The following is an 18,271-nucleotide window of genomic DNA, read 5'->3' as shown; positions in this document are numbered from 1 at the left end:
ACTAATCTATGACAAAGGAGGCAAAGATATATAATGGAGAAAAGACAGTCTCTTCAATAAGTGGTGCTGGGAAAACTGGACAGCTACATGTAAAAGAATGAAATTAGAATACTCCCTAACACCATACACAAAAATAAACTCAGAATGGATTAGAGACCTAAATGTAAGACCAGACACTATAAAACTCTTAGAGGAAAACATAGGAAGAACACTCTTTGACATAAATCACAGCAAGATCTTTTTTGATCCACCTCCTAGAGTAATGGAAATAAAAACAAAAATAAACAAATGGGACCTAATGAAACTTAAAAGCTTTTGCAAAGCAAAGGAAACCATAAACAAGACCAAAAGACAACCCTCAGAATGGGAGAAAATATTTGCAAACGAATCAACGGACAAAGGATTAATCTCCAAAATATATAAACAGCTCATTCAGCTCAATATTAAAGAAACAAACAACCCAATCCAAAAATGGGCAGAAGACCTAAATAGACATTTCTCCAAAGAAGACAAACAGATGGCCAAGAAGCGCATGAAAAGATGCTCAACATCACTATTAGAGAAATGCAAATCAAAACTACAATGAGGTATCACCTCACACCAGTTAGAATGGGCATCGTCAGAAAATCTACAAACAACAAATGCTGGAGAGGGTGTGGAGAAAAGGGAACCCTCTTGCACTGTTGGTGGGAATGTAAATTGATACAGCCACTATGGAGAACAATATGGAGGTTTCTTAAAAAACTAAAAATAGAATTACCATATGATCCAGCAATCCCACTACTGGGCATATACCCAGAGAAAACCGTAATTCAAAAAGACACATGCACCCCAATGTTCATTGCAGCACTATTTACAATAACCAGGTCATGGAAGCAACCTAAATGCCCATCAACAGACGAATGGATAAAGAAGTTGTGGTACATATATACAATGGAATATTACTCAGCCATAAAAAGGAACGAAATTGGGTCATTTGTTGAGACGTGGATGGATCTAGAGACTGTCATACAGAGTGAAGTAAGTCAGAAAGAGAAAAACAAATATCGTATATTAACGCATGTATGTGGAACCTAGAAAAATGGTACAGATGAACCAGTTTGCAGGGCAGAAGTTGAGACACAGATGTAGAGAACAAACATATGGACACCAAGGGGGGGAAACCTGCGGTGGGATGGGGATGGTGGTGTGCTGAATTGGGTAATTGGGATTGACATGTATACACTGATGTGTATAAAACTGATGACTGATTAAAAAAAAAAAAAAAAAAGAATTTCAATTATTGTTTTTCCTTTCCCTAAGTTAAATTTAGTTCTGTTTCAAATATAACTGACCAAATTTATAGTCATTTCTGCCTTTGTCACACTTTCAACTCCATCTTTTTTGGTTGGTTTGTTTGTTTAAAGAGATTAAAGATCTTTATTTTATATTCTGCATATAATAGAATTACATACATAATAAAATGTACAGTCTGTGCAAAAAAAAAAAATTTGTCCATTTCATCTCAGTTTTTGAGTTTATGGTATATTGTTCATAAAATTCCCTTATTGTCCTTTTAATATATGCAGGCTAGGTAATGATGCCCCTTTCTCATTCCTGATGTCGGTTATTTGTATTTGTATTCTGACTTTCTGTCCTGATCACTTGGCCATGGTTTAGCAATTGTACTGATCTTTTCAAAGAACCAGCTTTTAATTTCATTGATTTCTCTACTGCTTTTCTGTTTTCTATTTCATTGATTTCTGCTTCCTTCTATTTACTTTGGGTTTAATTTGCTCTTATTTTTTCTAGTTTCTCAAGGGAGAGGCTTAGATCACTGAATTTAAATCTTTCTTCTTTTATAATACATATTAATTTCTAGTTTAATTCTGTGATCAGCGAACATACTCTGTATGGTTTTGATTCTTTTAAACTATGACCACTTGTTTTATGCCCCAGAATATAGTTTATCTTGGTGAATTGTTCCATGTGCACTTGAAACAAATGTGTATCCTCTTGCTATTGAGCGGAGTGCTCTACAAACGTCAGTAGGTCGGCTTGGTTGACGGTGCTGTTCAAGTCTTCTCTATCCTTAATGACTCTGAGTTTGTTTTATCAATTACTGTAAGGAGAATGTTAAAATCTCTACTATAATTGTAGGTTGGTCTACTTAGAACAGAAAGGTCTGTTCTATCAGTTTTTGCTTCATATATTTTGAAGCTCTCTCATCAAGTACATACACACTCAGTATTGTTATACCCACTAATATTAACCCTTTTAGCATTATGGAATGTCCCTCTTTATGGTATAGTTTCCTTTATGCTTATTCTATTTAAGGTTTATTGAGTTCCTTGTGGGTGTAGGTTTAGACTTTTCATCAAATTTGGACAAAATTCAGCCATTATTTCTTCAAATATTTTTTTTCTCCCCCACCCCGCCCCTTTTTCAGGACGATACTTACACAAATGTTAGACCCTTAATATTATCCTACATGTCACTAATAATCTGTTTGTTTGTTTTCTAGTCTTTTTTTCTGAATTTCATCTTGAATAGTTTCTATTACTATTTGTTTAATTCACTGAACTTTTCTTGTATAGTACCTAATCTGTTTGATACCTTCTGCTTTATTTTTCAATTCTGATTATATTTTTCATCCCTAAAAGTTTCACTTGGGTCTTTTTTTATATCTTTCTTTTCTCTCCTCATCCTTTCTCAACAGTCCTTCACTGCTTTCAATGTACAATTCGACATCTACTAAGTTCCGATCATGTGCCAGGCCCCATGGTAGGCCTCAGAGCACTAAGCTGAAGATGGTTTAGTCAGGTTTTCTGATAGTGAAGGGACAAACGGCAGCAATAAAAACATACCACCTTATATTTATGGAGCACATTATAGTTTACAAAGTGCTTCCGTACATGACCTGTCATTTGATTCCTACCATAGAAAGGCCAAGCCTTATTATCCCCAGAAGACAATGAGTGACTTACTTCAGGTAACACAGCTAATCCATGGTAGACTTAACATATTTCAAAGCCCAATGTTCTCTACACGGAGCATCAAATTTTATTCAGAAAAATGCCCCAAATATTTAGTGCACAGTCCCCTTTGGGAACATAATAACTATATAGAATATTAAAATAAATCTCAAGGACATAATTCCATTTATAAATAATTCAAAAATAGAAAATTCTCACGGGATTTTTTTCTTTCCCTAAATACTCAGCCTGTCTCTGGAGAAAGCCAGTCAACGGGACAGGCAGCCTGTTGCATTCCCCTTCTTTGCCATAGGAATGGATCTTTGGCAAGCAGCAGACATTTGAATGTATAGCTGCAGGATAAATATGACCCAAACAGTCCTACAGTACAAAGGAGTCCACTCCCCTTTTATTATGCCATAAAGATGGCATAATAAAAACAATAAAAGCTACTGCTTATTAAGCTATTATGCTCTAGGCTCAGAAATATTAAGTAACTTTACCAAAATTATTCAGCTAGTAAATACCTGTTCAGCTCCATAACCTTCACCCTGCTATCTGGACTACTGGGGAAAACGAAAGACAAGGCAATATATTCTGAATTTTCTCCTAGATGGTTCCACATGGTTACTGAGTCAGAAAGCGAAAGTTCTAACTCTATCTCTGCCATTAATCTTCTGTGAGGCCATCATAAAGTCATTTAACCTTTCTAAACCTCTACCTATATTACAAATATAGAAAACTACTCCATCTGTCTCTTGTGAGAATCAATTGAGAGAATAAAATACAGACTCTTTAAATGTATACATAATTTACATTCAGGGAGATTATTCACTTAAACTGCTATCACTGTTATCTCTCAGTGATAGATTTACAAGCGAATTTTTCTTTTCCCTAAGATAGGAAATAAAGAAGGCACGGTGAGAATGTACTTTGTTATTCAATTTTTAAACAAAACAAAACTTCTGCCTCTAGAGAAAACTGATAAAGAGCTATTGTGAAGAAAATGAGCTGCTTGGTCATTCTGTGTGGCACAGAACTAGATGGGCTCTCTGACACAAGGCCGGCAACGTTCAGTGCTGGCTGAGCGCGGGCTGTGGTTACAGACTGAACATACAAACGTGCTTTCTAAGGCTTTCCTTCTGTTTTGAATGAAGTCTCTGGTTCTACAGGTGCTGATAGTGTAACGTAATACACACCACAGGCATGAAAAGAATGTGGCATAAGTAATGGGCAAACAGGTCATATGGACCTACCATTTCCTAAAACTAGGCATTTGGTTTAAATAAGACTTTTAGTTAAATAAAAATATTTAGAAAAAAACTTTAATGAAAAAAATGTGTTCTTTAGTTGCTTAGGTTAAGGAAATAAAGAAAGACAGGGAGACTCTGAGTAAGATTAGGCAGTAATCAATAACATAATGAATAAAATCTAGTGAAGGTACACCTGAAACTAATGTAATATTTTAAGTCAATTACACTTCAGTTTAAAAAGAAAAAAAGAAAAAAAAAAAAAAGGAAAGAAAATCTAGTGTAGGAATACAATCAGATTTTGTCTAATCAACTAGCTCTAATCGATGGATCTGCCTATCTGGACCAGTATCTTGGTGAAAAGTCTGAGGCTATGTGCAGGCTTAGCAAGAAAGTGCTGGGACAACTTGGCAATGTCTACAATGCAATATTAGCACCAAATCACCACCCTAATCTAGTGAAAAGCAGGGAATAATTTCAACATGTACCTGAGTCTTAGATGCAACCGTTCTCACTCCCAGGAAAATTTGTTAAGCAAAGAGTTGCCAATTTACTTGAGATTTGAAATAAAATCCAAAGCATCATTGAGACATTTTCTTATGTGTCTGGATACCTCCCTGCTTACTATAAAGACTAAAAATAAACGAACCACTTAGTCTTTGGACTTCATGGTTAAAAGAAAAAAAAAGGTTAATGAATTCTATTTTGAAAATTCATTCCCCAAAAAACTCTTGAGAAAAAAAGTGAATCCTTAGCCTAGAAAGTAAACTGCCAGGAAACTTGCTAAGGCAGAAGACAATGTCCGTGGTTTAAATGATCTGCATGGTTCCCCCCGACCTTGGAAAAGTTAGACAAGTTCATGCAACCAGTGGTCCTAGTTAGCACCCCATCTTCTGCACTACTGTAACCATCTGCCTGCCTCCTGCTCCTAGTTCAGAAAAGGAATAGGAACCCACATATCTTCAATACCCCTTCTTGCTAGGTTCCGCTGCCTATGTTAAAACCTACATACCATGTCAAAACTACACACTCCAGTACTAGTGTCAATGGGGTCACTTACTCTTATTTGAAAAAAGCATATCCTCAAAGGCAAGAATGGCTAAAAACATTACTTTGTCAAACAATATACGGGCGAAGAGAAAGATCTAGTCATTCATAAATAAAAAATAACTGATCCAACCCACTTGTATTACATTTGAGACTACCAAGGCCCAGAAAGCCGGAAGGTCCTGTCTCTATGTGGAAAGAATACTTCAGGGTTTGAGAATCAGTCTGTAATGATCCACAAAGGGACCCAGAAAAGATTAATAACGCTAGACAGGCTAAAGCAACAGCCTAAAAATTCTTCATTATTTAGTAGTAATGCTTAGTAATGCTACACCTCCCAGGAGATGATCTGTGCAGGAACTTTTCCCGTAAAACTCATCTGAGCCATGTAATTTAACCAGTGATATAATGAAGACATTATACAGTGTACCAGTTCTTACAGTGCTGGCCTTGTGAGAGCTACAGCAAGGGGTCTGTTCTCCCATCCCTACGTGAGAACACCTAGCAGGGCGTGCTGTCAGAAAGCCAGACTCCAATTCCTGAGACTCTGAATCACTGGCTTTGTGCTACAGACATTCCCTTTTGGAGGCAGCGACTAACAAGTTTAAACACAGTCTGTCCTTTGGAAAGTCATTAGTCAACTGATGCTTGTTCTGCCTTTATCTACGTTAATAGTAATGTGGCTTTTGCATGATAAACAGTTTTTTTTTTTTTGGCTGTGTTGGGTCTTCGTTGCTGCGCGCGGGCTTTCTCTAGTTGCGGCTACTTTTCGTTGAGGTGCGCAGGCTTCTCATTGCGGTGGCTTCTCTTGTTGCAGAGCACGGGCTCTAGGCACGTGGGCTTCAGTAGTTGCAGCATGCAGGCTCAGTAGTTGTGGCACAGGGACCCTAGAGTGCGTGGGCTCAGTATTTGCAGCTTGTGGGCTCAAGGGCGTGCAGGCTTCAGTAGTCGTGGCTTGTGGGCTCAGTAGTTGTGGCTCACGGGCTTAGTTGCTCCACAGCATGTGGGATCTCCCCAGACCAGGGATCAAACCCGTGTCCCCTGCATTAGCAGGCAGATTCTTAACCACTGCACCACCAGGGAAGTCCCATAGTTGTTTTTAAAAGGAGAATGTTTTAAAGTTAGAAGATATGTGTCTAAAAAAACTAAATGCTGGATATACTGGTTCCTTTTTTCTGGTAAACCTGGGACGTTGAGAACTTAAACTTTCTGAAAAATTACACGCACACATTTGGCTTCTCAGAATGCTTTGCCAAGGACCTTATTAGTGCTCACTGGGATGAGTTGTTCAATTGCATCTTGCCTTTCAATTTTTATGGTAATTTAGTTTTTTCTTCCTTGGCCTTCATTCTTGCTTAAAGGCTGTGCCAGCTCATCAACTGCTCTATGTAACTCCTGCTTCCCTGGGGAGCTGACCTTTCAGAGCCCTCTTATTGGATTCCTGCCCTAACAGAGGGAAGTTTTCCCTCCTCTCCCTACTAAGGTTAACAGTGGGATTTTGAGAAAAATAATTTGGATCTGATTTTGCTTCAGTTTGAATCCTGGGTCAAGAGTCTGCAACTCTGAACAATGAGAACAAATTTATTTGTCCCACCTCCCTCAGTTATTTTAAAATTTATAATTCATCACCGGATAGTCACTATTCATAAAAAAAACCTTTATCTTTTATTTTCCTTTCATAAAATGTAATTTAAAATACACTTATATTGTTCTACAATCAAAAAAATATAAGAAGACAAATAATGAAAAGTCTCCCTCCCACTTCTATTCTACACTTACCCTGTTCTCTCTCTCTCTCACACACACACAAATTGGTGGTTACGTTATTAGTTTCATGCATATTCTTCCACAGTTTCTTTACTTAAATAGTAAGTAAATTAAATGAATGTATATATATATTCTTATTTTTCCCTTTTTATTTTACTCAGAAGTTAGTAAACCATATGCACTGTTTTACACTGTGCTTCTTCATTCAACAATTTATCTTGGAGATCTTTTCATTCAATACACAGAGAGCTTACAATCAAAAAAGCTGTGGGTCAGAAAGGCCAAGAGTCCAGCAGATGAGAGCAGTTTATCAGCGTAGGTTATCAGGAGGCAGGGAGCAGCTGGGCTCATGCCAGCTGTCAGAACAGCAGCCCAGTCTCCACACTGGCGTGCCTCCTACTCCTCAGAAACACTGTCTCAGCCCCGAAACACGCCCTACCTAGAGAACCAACCAACTCAGTGGACCCAGCCTACTCAGTTACCACATGACAAAGTGGGCCTGGACAGCAGAAGGGACTCATTCAAAGTCAGACAGTGGTCACAAACAGAACTGGAGTTTGCTGGTCTTTTGCATTCTGGCCCCAAGTCCTCTCCACTGTACCACTTATGTCACAAACTTTTAGGGACGTATCACTTTCTGCAGAGTAACTTGCAAATTCCTGTGTCTGGCACTAGTCCCAACTTGGAAGGAAGCGGGGTGTGGTGTGGCAGGAAGAAGGAGACACTAGTCGTAGAGTCAGAAAATCTGGGCTCTAGCCCTGAGCTCTCTTTGGGCCCAGTTCCCTCATCTGTGAAATAAGGGTCTGGAACCACATGCTCTCCAAGGAATCCTCTAAGGGCTCCAAAGTCGTTGACTTCTACCTTCTAACCACGTGGAAGAGTCTAGTCCTTGCGGCTGGGCCTGTGCCCACGCTATTAATTCCACCTGGAACGTACCTTTTGTTTCTCTGCCTCCACATCTTCCAAGGCCCACTCTGACTTCTCCTGATATTTGCCACTCCAGAAAATGCTCCTTGTGAACAAGCTCCTGCCTCAGTCCTTAGAACCTGCTCTTCCCTCAGCCTAGACTACTCCTTCCAAAGAGCCACACAAACTGGTCTCTCAGTCCATTCAGTTCAGTGTCTGCTCAAACGAAGCTTATAAAGATGCTTTCCCTAATCATCTTATCCAAAATAGCACTTCCCCAATCACTCTTCTCCTCGTTTTATCTCTCTTCATAGCTCTTATTACACAATTTATGCTTAGTCTATCTTACCCCATTGGAATGCAAGCTCCTTTGAAGCAAAGACATGTCTTTTTTTTTTTTTAACTTAGAACAGCACCTGACACGTAATAAGCACTCAATAAATATTCACTGAAATAATTATTTGTAAACAATTAAGTAACAACAAAGCCAAGCTTCAGGGACTCCACTTCTAATACTAATCTGAGGTATTTCTCCCATTCAGTAGCTTGTTCTGTATGCATGGAAGTCCTGAACGGGGGAAAAAAACAAGTCAGGGACGCAGCAAGTGGCTTTGGGAGATAGATGTGGTCAGGCAAACAGCAAGAGATCTCCCTGGAGTCAGAGAGACTGGTTTTAGGGAATTCCCTGGCAGTCCAGTGGTTAGGACTCCGTGCTTTCACTGTCGAGGGCACAGGTTCGATCCCTGGTCAGGGAACTAAGATCCCACAAGCCACAGGATGCGGCCAAAAAAAGAGAAAGACTGGTTCTAGTGCTGAACTCAGCCACCGTGTAACCTCAAGCATGTCCTTAACCTCTATATATCAGATAACAACCTACCACACAGGTACACAATGAGGATTAGGGAAAATGATTAATGTGGAAGCATCTTATCAGGCATTGTACAAGGTATCATACCCTATAGGTGAAGTATTACTTGAAGGTCAGAAGTAGACTGAAATTGTTAACATGGGAACAGCTTTATTTAAAGATAAACTGTTGGGACTTCCCTGGTGGCACACAGTGGTTAAGACTCTGCGCTACCGATGCAGGGGACCCGGGTTCAATCCCTGGTCCGGGAACTAGATCTCACATGCATGCTGCAACTAAGAGTTTACATGCCACAACTATGGAGCCCGCCTGCTGCAACTAAGACCCAACACAACTAAATAAAAAAATAAATAAAAATTAAAAAAAAAAAAAGACAAACTGTCACGCCAAAAGTGTCCATTCTTTAAAAAAATACATGCACATATATGAATGTTTGCCCACTTGTATGTACACATATTTTGAAGGGAAAACCCAAGCCTAAAAGACACACTGACTATGAACCTGACTTACTAGAAAACACTTACCTGAAATCCTGCCACATATTCCACTCTGTAATGTGAACCCTTTTTGCCAGAACTTCAGACAAACAACCCACTGACTACTATGAAACTGAACCTTCCAGTGGAAGAAATCAACTGCAACCTCTCGTAGGATACTATGAGCCTCTAGGATGCGTCAGGGCATCTATGGCCTCCACCCACTGCTTCTGTGCTGATTAATAAAAGCAAACCATTCAACCACTTCTGTAAGTTGTATCTCTAACAACAACCCCCAGAACAGGTTAGCATTACTTGTTGCAGTTGGTGGATAAGAAAACCAAGCCCTATCTCCTCTAAAAATCCAAGCTTGATATTTAACCCACACCAGTTTCTTCCTAACCTGAATACTTACAGTACTGACTGACGGGCGTGCACTTTGGTGCTGGATCTTACACCATCTCTGTAGCATGCCAAATGTCTTTCTTGTGTGGCAAGGACTATGTTGTATTTCTCATATATTCCCCAAAGAACTTAGCACAGGGCTTTCTTACCACAAGGAAGATGCTCAGTAATACTGAACTGACTGAATCTGAAATGAACTTAAAATGAAATTGTAGTAAGCACACAAGGAATTTAGGAACAGAATCAAACTCAGAATTCTTGGAGTTCCTAAGTTCCAAATTTAATTCATAACCTACCAAACAATACTGATTATTCATATCATTTGTATTTTCATTCTGTAGGCAAAGCTCCATGAGATAGGCATTCCCTCTCCAACAAGGAGATGGAATTGACCCACTTCCATTTTCCAACCCACAATGACCCCAACACCTCTCCCACAGAACCGGTAACAATTACAACTCTGATGTTGACAGGTCTGCTCCCCAAGACAACTAAATGGTCCTCAAAGGCAAGAACACCACCTAATTCATCCTTCTTTCTTATCACCTGAGCCTAGCACTGTGAGACACACAATAGCACTTAATAACTATTCGAGAATGTTAGAGGGAGAGTATGTCAAGGAGAGAATGTTAAGAAAAAGAGCATGAGATTGTAAGCCTGCCAGCCAGTAGGTCCATCTGTACCCCAATAAATATTTTATAAGAATCATATTAATTAATAATAAGAATAAGGATGAACAAACATTTATGTAAAACCCAAAACACTGATGGGGTTGATCACAAAGCAATGAGGTTAGCTTCCATAAATAGTTTATCACCCCAACTTGAAAGCATTTAGATAAATTCAGTCATTCTTAAAAAACATTGTTCTTTCAAAATAAGCCTTTCTTGACCTTTGCTTGGCATTTTCATTGGAAAAAACAAAAAGATTACTCAAATTCCACTCCTCTGCTTAAAAAAAGAAGAAAAGAAGAATAAAAGAGTAAAATCTAAATCTCATCCCAATATAGGTGGCAAAGTCATTTTTTCCACTATGGGTAAACACCTGTAATTATATCGAAGCATCTAAAATTGAAAGTGTGTTAGTGAACTTCAAAATACGCATGAATTTTGCTACAACCTGGCAGATAACTTCTAGTTAAATGATCATCACTCTGGAATGAAGAAATATCTCCTTCAGTCAATGTTTTCAAGTAGCTACAAGCTACTAGTCAAAGTTTCAAATTAATGAAAATTCCATTTTTGCCGAGTCTGTAGAATACCTAATCACATTAATTCTTCCAACTTTCTCATGTACAGATTGGCCTCAAGATTTGGAATCATCTGTGCTGCCATGGGGTACCTGGTTATTTTACATTACATTCTTACCCCAAAGCTAAAGAATGAAGGGTGCTTCTGCCAGAGTCAGCTAGAGGAGGCAGAACACTGCAAAGACCATGGCCTCTGCAGTCAGGCTTGGGTTTAAATCCTGACTCTACTACCTGCTGACAGTCTGATGTTGGGCAAGTTATTCAGTCTCTCTGAACCTCTATTTCCACCTTGGTAAAATAGGGTTAATTCAAACTTCCTACAGCTGTTATGGGGACTATATTACATGGTATATATAAAGTGACTAGCACATAATAGGGACTCAATAAATGTTAGTTTCTCTTCCCACTTTTTTCACAGCCACAAAAAACTCATTCAACACCTTTATTTTTAGAGCAACAGCTCTACAGTAGTTTCCTGCTTTGGAGTCATTTCTAGGCCTGCTGATAGCCAGGTCACAGTTCATTAAAACATTTACATATGTTCTTTGCCAGTTTTAAAAGAAAGAGTTCTTGAGGAAAAAAACAAAACAGCTTTATAAGCAGTCAGTCTTCTCCTACCTCTGATTCAAGAACAATTTTTAAAAGTCTAACTACTTCTAAAAACCTTGTCTTTATTTTGGTCCCCACTGATTTGTGGAACTTGTCGCTGTCATTATAATAAATAATCAATACATTTATTCTGAAGAAACTACTAGCCAGGGGAATCATTAGGAGGAATCTTGGTACCAAAATCCTTGGCAGAATTCTAGATTTCCATTAAGTTTGCAAAATTCTGTGAATTCTAACAAAATGTTACTGATTTTTATCCTATGAATATGTGTTTCAGAGAAAAATTCTTGTCTGGATTTAGTTTGCTACTTTATTCTGGATTTATTTAGCTAAACATTTGCAGAAAATGAGTAAACTATTCTATTCGTTGCTATTTATATGGTTAAGTCACCACACGGCTAAATATCTCCTGAGGGGAAAAAAACAGCTTGGGATTTAAGCCAGGATGACAATTGTACACCAACACTGAGAGCTTCTAGAGATACCAAGCGTTTTGTTAGGTTTGAAGAATTCTACTACTTCTGGATTTTTTGTTTCTCAAGGATAGTTTGCTACTATTCCTATTTTGTAGTTTAGTAGAAATGTAAAAATTCCCTTCCTCTATCCTTCTGGCACGTAAGAGAAGGACACTAGTTGGCATGCACTATTTTTATGTCGACAGCCAGAGCTATTTTAAGCTATTTTAGTACTATCCAAGAAGGTTAGCATGACATTAGCAAGCTAAAAAGTAAATTCTCAGTCTTTGGTCACTTACTAAGAACATTACTTTTTAACAACCCAACTGTCTATCTCTCGGTCATACAAATAAAAATAAAATTCAAAAACATAAGCCATGAAGCCATAATTAGAAAGTCCTACCTTTTGCGCATCTCCCGTAAAATATGCAATGGCTAGGGTGGGCAGAATCATGAACAGTGCATTGTAATAGAGCAGACCATATTTTCCCAGCTCCTAGGAGAGTAAAAAATTAGGTGTTTCATTTAGTTCCAGTAGACAGAGAGAGACAACCCTGTACAGAATGCCACCCCCCATTACAAACACACACCCCTCCCCCACAACATACACACCAAATTAGTCAAGTCAGAAGTCTTGCAAACATTAAGAAATAACCTAAGCTTTCAAAAAAAAAATGCAAACTTACAAGATTTCAAGTTTATTTGAAATAAATTCCTTGAGTGCTTAAGATCAGAGAAATAAAAATGACATCAACTGGCTGCCTCACAACAGCAAGGAGAAAAGAGGTTATTTTGAACACAAACATATCTCTCTATAGAAACACGTCCTTGGAGCCCTTCCCTTTCCAGACCAGAATAAAAGTCACCAAGTTAGTCTTGGGCTTTTCAGAACTATAACAGAGTGCAATTTAACAGACACAAAGACTCACACCTAGACCAACATAGACAGACATGACTTCCCAGTGAAGTATTTCTCAAAATGTATATGGGAAGTACAATGAAGATTAAGAAGAAAAAAAAGAAAAGAAAAGAAAGAAAGAAAAAAAAAGAAAGAAAATTAAGATTACCCTACAGGGACTTCCCTGGTGGTCCAGTGGTTAAGAATCCACCTTCCAATGCAAGGGACGCGGGTTCGATCCCTGGTCGGGGAACTGGGATCCTACATGCCATGGGGCAGCTAAGCCCTCACACCGCAACTACTGAGCCTGTGCGCCACAACTAGAGAGCTCATGTGCTGCAACTACAGAGCCCACATGCTCTGGAGCCTGTGCACCACAACTAGAGAGCCGATGCGTCGCGACTACTGAGACTGTGCGCTCTGGAGACCACACGCCACAACTAGAGGGAAGCCCGCGCACCGCAACAAAGAGCCCGAGCGCCACAACAAAAGATCCGGCGTGCCACAACTAAGACCCGACACAGCCAAAAATAAATAAATTAAATAAACATTAAAAAAAAAAAAGATTACCCTACAATTCCCAAAATATGGTATGACTAGTTGTGCCCTCAGCCACTGGGGAGCAACAAAAGACCACACACATCTTCAAACACAGGGAGTCTATGAGAACTGTGGGTCCACCTTTGATTCACAGAATTCTGGGACATTCAGCAGGAAGCAGTCACCTAAAAAAGTAGGCCTGAGTTTGGAGGGTAAAGGGGGGGTAAAGGAATAGCGAGGACAGGGGCATAATATCTGCCTAACTTCTGTGACTGAAAGATCACCAAGTGATATGAAAAGTCAAACTACCTTCTCAAAAGCAGCTTTTTTTTTAAATTTTTATTTTATATTGGAGTAGAGTTAACAATGTTGTGTTAGTTTCAGGTGTAAAGCAAAGTGATTCAATTATACATATACATGTATCTATTCTTTTTTATGTATCTATTTAGGTTATTACAGAATACGGAGCAGAGTTCCCTGTGCTATATCAAAAGCAGCTTTGAAAAACTGGAAACAAATAGCCAACAACAGAAAACTAGTTGATTAGACTATGATACAACCATACAATGAAATATTATGCAGCCACTAAATATGTTTAATACTGATTGATGAGGAAAGTGTTCATGAAACAGTACTAAATGAAAAATACAGGTTAGAAAACATATATCATCACTCTTTTAAGTTTTTCTCATAGTTAAGTGTGTACATGCACACATACACACAAACACACATTCTTACAAAAGGGTATCTACAAAAACAGTGCTTCTCACTCAATGGTGGAATTAAGAAAGATTTATATTTTCTTCCTCTTGCTTATCTATGTTTTCTACTAATACTATTATAAATACATGTTATTTGTGTGATTTCTTTTGAGTTAAAAATGTTTTAAATTCAGTAGCTGCATTCAGGTCTGAAATGCAGCACTAAGTCTTTATGTCATGTGATTCATGCTCAAAGGACCATGATTATAAGCAGTTCTGAAATGATAGGTAATAAAACTCCTGATTAAAAGCATCTCATTGTGGCCCTACTGCCTGCTGGATAAACCAAATAACTGATTGCTTATGGCCACCACAGCATCAATGAAAAGGTGTGCCTGATTTCTAAGGCAGCAAGAAAAAAGCCACAGTAGGACAAAACAACCTTTAACATCAGGTGCTCCAACAGCAAGAGACATGAGTGTTATCCAGGAAGTAGAGGATGCCTACACACACACACACACACACACACACACACACACACACACACACACACACACACACCCCATCCAGACAGCTGACAAATGCCAAACTGTTTTCTTTTCACTTGTTAAAACTGTTTTAAATATCTTTTCCCGTTTTCTTAAACAGAGCACAATGACTACAATTTAATTTAGGGCATCATCATTAGCATGCATTATTGCATAGTGTTTTTATATGGTGTTGTCCATCTTTGAGTAGTTCCATCTGACTTTCACAGTTTTCCTGTTTCTCTTGTTATTAGCTGAGCTTCTATATTGCTGATAAGCCTCTGCCTCCAGATAGGATTGTTGCTCCTAATCCATGAACTGTGAAAAGCAGATCAATATGCTTAAAAGTTCTAATATAAGTAAGCCATAAGTCATTTCTGAGTGAGGAACTAAAAGGCTCCCCTGGGAATAAAATACTCAGAAACCCTCTTTGCTTTTTTTCTAGGTTCTAGGATGTATTCTAGATTGTGCTATCCAATATAGTAACCACTGGCCAAATGCAGCTATTTCAATTTAATTATAATTACGTTAAACTACCAGTTCAGTTGTGCCGTCACTTATCAAGTGTTCAACAGCTACATGTGGCTAGTGGCTACCATTAATGGTCAGCAGAGATAACAGATTTCCATCATCATAGAACTGTACTCAACAGTACTGTTTTAGACAGCTGAGGCTACTGGAGAAATGAAATGTTATTATTACTACATATTTCCAAAGCAGCAAAAAACCAGAGTAAAACTAAATCTCTAACTGTTCCCTTTTCTCTAGCTATTGCACAAAGATTAAGTTTTTTAATAGTAGCTTCCATTAAAATGCAATCATCATACAGAGTCATCAAGGCAAATAAACGGAGAAGACATAAAGGGTATATTCAAAGAAAATTTGCTGAAACTAGATCTATACTGCCCCTAGTTCTTCCGGGTTATTCAAAATAAACATTCTAGATTATTCAAAATAATGAAAACTACTGGGATGGCCATATATTCTACGGTTCTTTCTGAAGAAGGCAAAGCCACCCGCCAAGATGATATAAACTCTATACTAATACTACTATCAAGCAGGTAGGGCATTTGTATTTATGATCTGAACCCCAAAAAAGGACTTGAAGTAGTTTCAGAAATACTGTACATATAATAGAGCCAACTAAAAACTAAGCAGATATGGTCATCTGACTGATGAGAACACAGGGGTAGGAAAATAAGATAAAGCTATGGTCAAGTTATAAGACTTAAATATGAGATAAAAATACACCAGCTGCTTAGGAAAAACTATGATGGTATCTATGATAACAATCTCATGTGGGTCTTCATATAGGATCCATTATAATAGAAAGGACAACTCCTTCAATAACAACCCTATGATATATAAAGCTGAGTTCCATGTAGCTTCTCCTTACAATAATGCAATCCTATACCACAATGTAGTACAAGTAACATGGCTTGAGTGCTCAGCTTTCTGATGGTCTGGCTTGACCTCAAAATAAAATTTGGTGTGTTTATATTCAACGTATATATTAGACAAATAAAAATATCTTTAAAGCCTTCATGTGCATGCTGCAGTTGAAGGAAAAAGAGCGGGGTATGTGAAGTTCAGGTGTATGAGATCTAGGCCAGGAAACTTGGTATTGCCCCTGAAAGAGAGAGATTCTAATACTGCCTATGTTTCCCATTACAGTTGGCCCTCCATATCAATGGGTTCTGCATCTGAGGATTCAACCAACAGTGGATGGAAAATATTCGGAAAAAAAAAATTAAAGTTCCAGAAAGTTCCAAAAAGCAAATCTTGAATTTGCCACGCAGGCAACTGTTTACACAGCATTTACACTGTACTTACAACTATTTACATAGCGTTTATATTGTATTAGGTGTTATAAGTAATCTAGAAATGACTTAAAGTATATGGGAGGATGTACATAGGTTACATGTAAATACTGCTCCATTTATATAAGGCACTTGAGCATCCGAGGATTTTGTTAATCTCGGGGGTTCCTAGAACCAATCCCCCACGGATATTGAGGGACTACAATATTTGTAGGACAAATATGCAAAGTCCATTCTTGTTCTGCAGCCACTTCCAACTCACTTCTGAAATCTGCTCAAGAGCTTCCAGATACTTCTTTCTTGTCCAGGTCCCTCACCAAGTCCCCTAGAACACAGCCATGAATGTTTATGACACTTTTCTCTAATGAACACCCCTTACTTACATCACTATCCCTCTCAAAGTCAATATTCACCCAGTCCCTTCCAGAAAAGCCAACAGTAAAATCTAATTGCTAATTAGAAAATAAAGTTTCTTACGTGAGCACCAAGGTACAGGCATTTCCCATCTTTTGTAAGTATTTTTCCTTATTCCCCTCTTTATCCCCTGATGAATTGACATGACCAATCCCAACATCAGTTAACATCTCTTAAAGAAGCGTGAGACTGCTACCTACTTTTGAATCTAATTTTTGTTTTACGTAGGCACCATTTGCTGCTGTCAGGACATCATTTATCAGAATAAAAACATATCCTTCCAGATCGAATGCCAAGTCAGAGCTGCAAAACATAAGTAACACTTTAATAACAACTAACATTTAAAGAACATGCATTAAATTTTAAATAAGTCTGAACTACAATATTTCTAAGAACATATGCTTATCTAGGTAAGTGAATATTAGGCATTTTATCAGCTACTAGTATTTCTTGGTTCCTGGTTAGAGTTTGCAATTTCATAATCAGTAAGGGGGTCTTCAGAAATGAGAAGCACTAACACTTAAACACAAAATCATTAGCAATAATCAACCACGTCAGTTAATAGCACACTGCTCTGAATTCAAAGTCGGACAACAAGAAAGAACCAACCAAATTCACCATTACAATATATCTGAAGCAAGCAGAAAGCATCAGAGCTCAATTTCACAGATAAGGAAAACAAAAGGAGAATGAAGTTGTTAACACATCATTTTTCAAAGGTTCACACAAAAGGTAGGGCTGTCTTGCACAGGTGGTTGGGCCACTGGGTGGAATTTCTGAAGTGTGGAAGGTGGTTAGTTCTGAGATCAGGCTACATCAGTGTCTAAGCACATAGTGGGAACTCAAATACTTAAAATAATTGCCTAATGAGCCTACTAGATGTAACTAGTGGGATTAGGGAAACTGAAGTTTCCTGGTATTTAGCAGAGCACCAGGCACAAGACCTTAGTAAACTGAACAGAATAAATGAAAATCTAAGTACGCCTTCAGCATACTTTAGCACCCTAGCTAAAACAGGGGCCCCGCATTCTGTGATTCTGCAAAGGTGCTATCTATTTGTAGCTAAACTACTACATGGGACAGACTTCTGAGGAGCTCTATGCCACTGCAATTTCGGGCAGAACTACCTAATGACCCACCCCTCTTCCAAGCAGCCTGACAACCCTCTAACTCCAGACTCTCTTCCTCCAAATTTTTTTCCCAAGTAAAAGGTTCTACCAGATAGCAATCTGCCTCAGAAACTTTTTGCAGGCCAGAGTTAGCCCTGAGAAACTCCTGTTGTTTTGCTCTATTTTAGATAGCACCAGCTTCAATGAAATGCTTCAAAGATTAGTAGGGCACCTTTAAAAAGAAAGGTAGGAGGCTCGTATAGAATTTTTCTCCAA

At 38.4% G+C, this 18,271-nt stretch overlaps 1 protein-coding gene across 3 annotated transcripts in view; it reads right to left on the bottom strand.

The window, feature by feature from the left end:
- The window catches only part of SLC35D1 (solute carrier family 35 member D1), a 61,814-nt gene that overhangs the window by 36,480 nt on the left and 7,063 nt on the right, over positions 1–18,271 (bottom strand). For 2 of the 3 annotated variants that reach the window (XM_082358618.1, XM_082358617.1), the window contains 2 exons: positions 17,087–17,189; positions 12,390–12,482 (listed from right to left, as the gene is read on the bottom strand). In XM_082358618.1, the coding sequence (XP_082214744.1) occupies positions 12,390–12,482; positions 17,087–17,189 (196 nt within the window). The remainder of the gene's footprint in view (positions 1–12,389; positions 12,483–17,086; positions 17,190–18,271) is intronic. The other variant, XM_082358619.1, reaches the window with a different exon arrangement.

Source organism: Balaenoptera borealis (genome assembly GCF_965194805.1).
Source record: "Balaenoptera borealis genome assembly, chromosome: 1".
NCBI lineage: Eukaryota > Metazoa > Chordata > Mammalia > Artiodactyla > Balaenopteridae > Balaenoptera > Balaenoptera borealis.
Note: the sequence above shows the minus strand (reverse complement) of the source record. Positions and strands in the feature narration are given on the sequence as shown.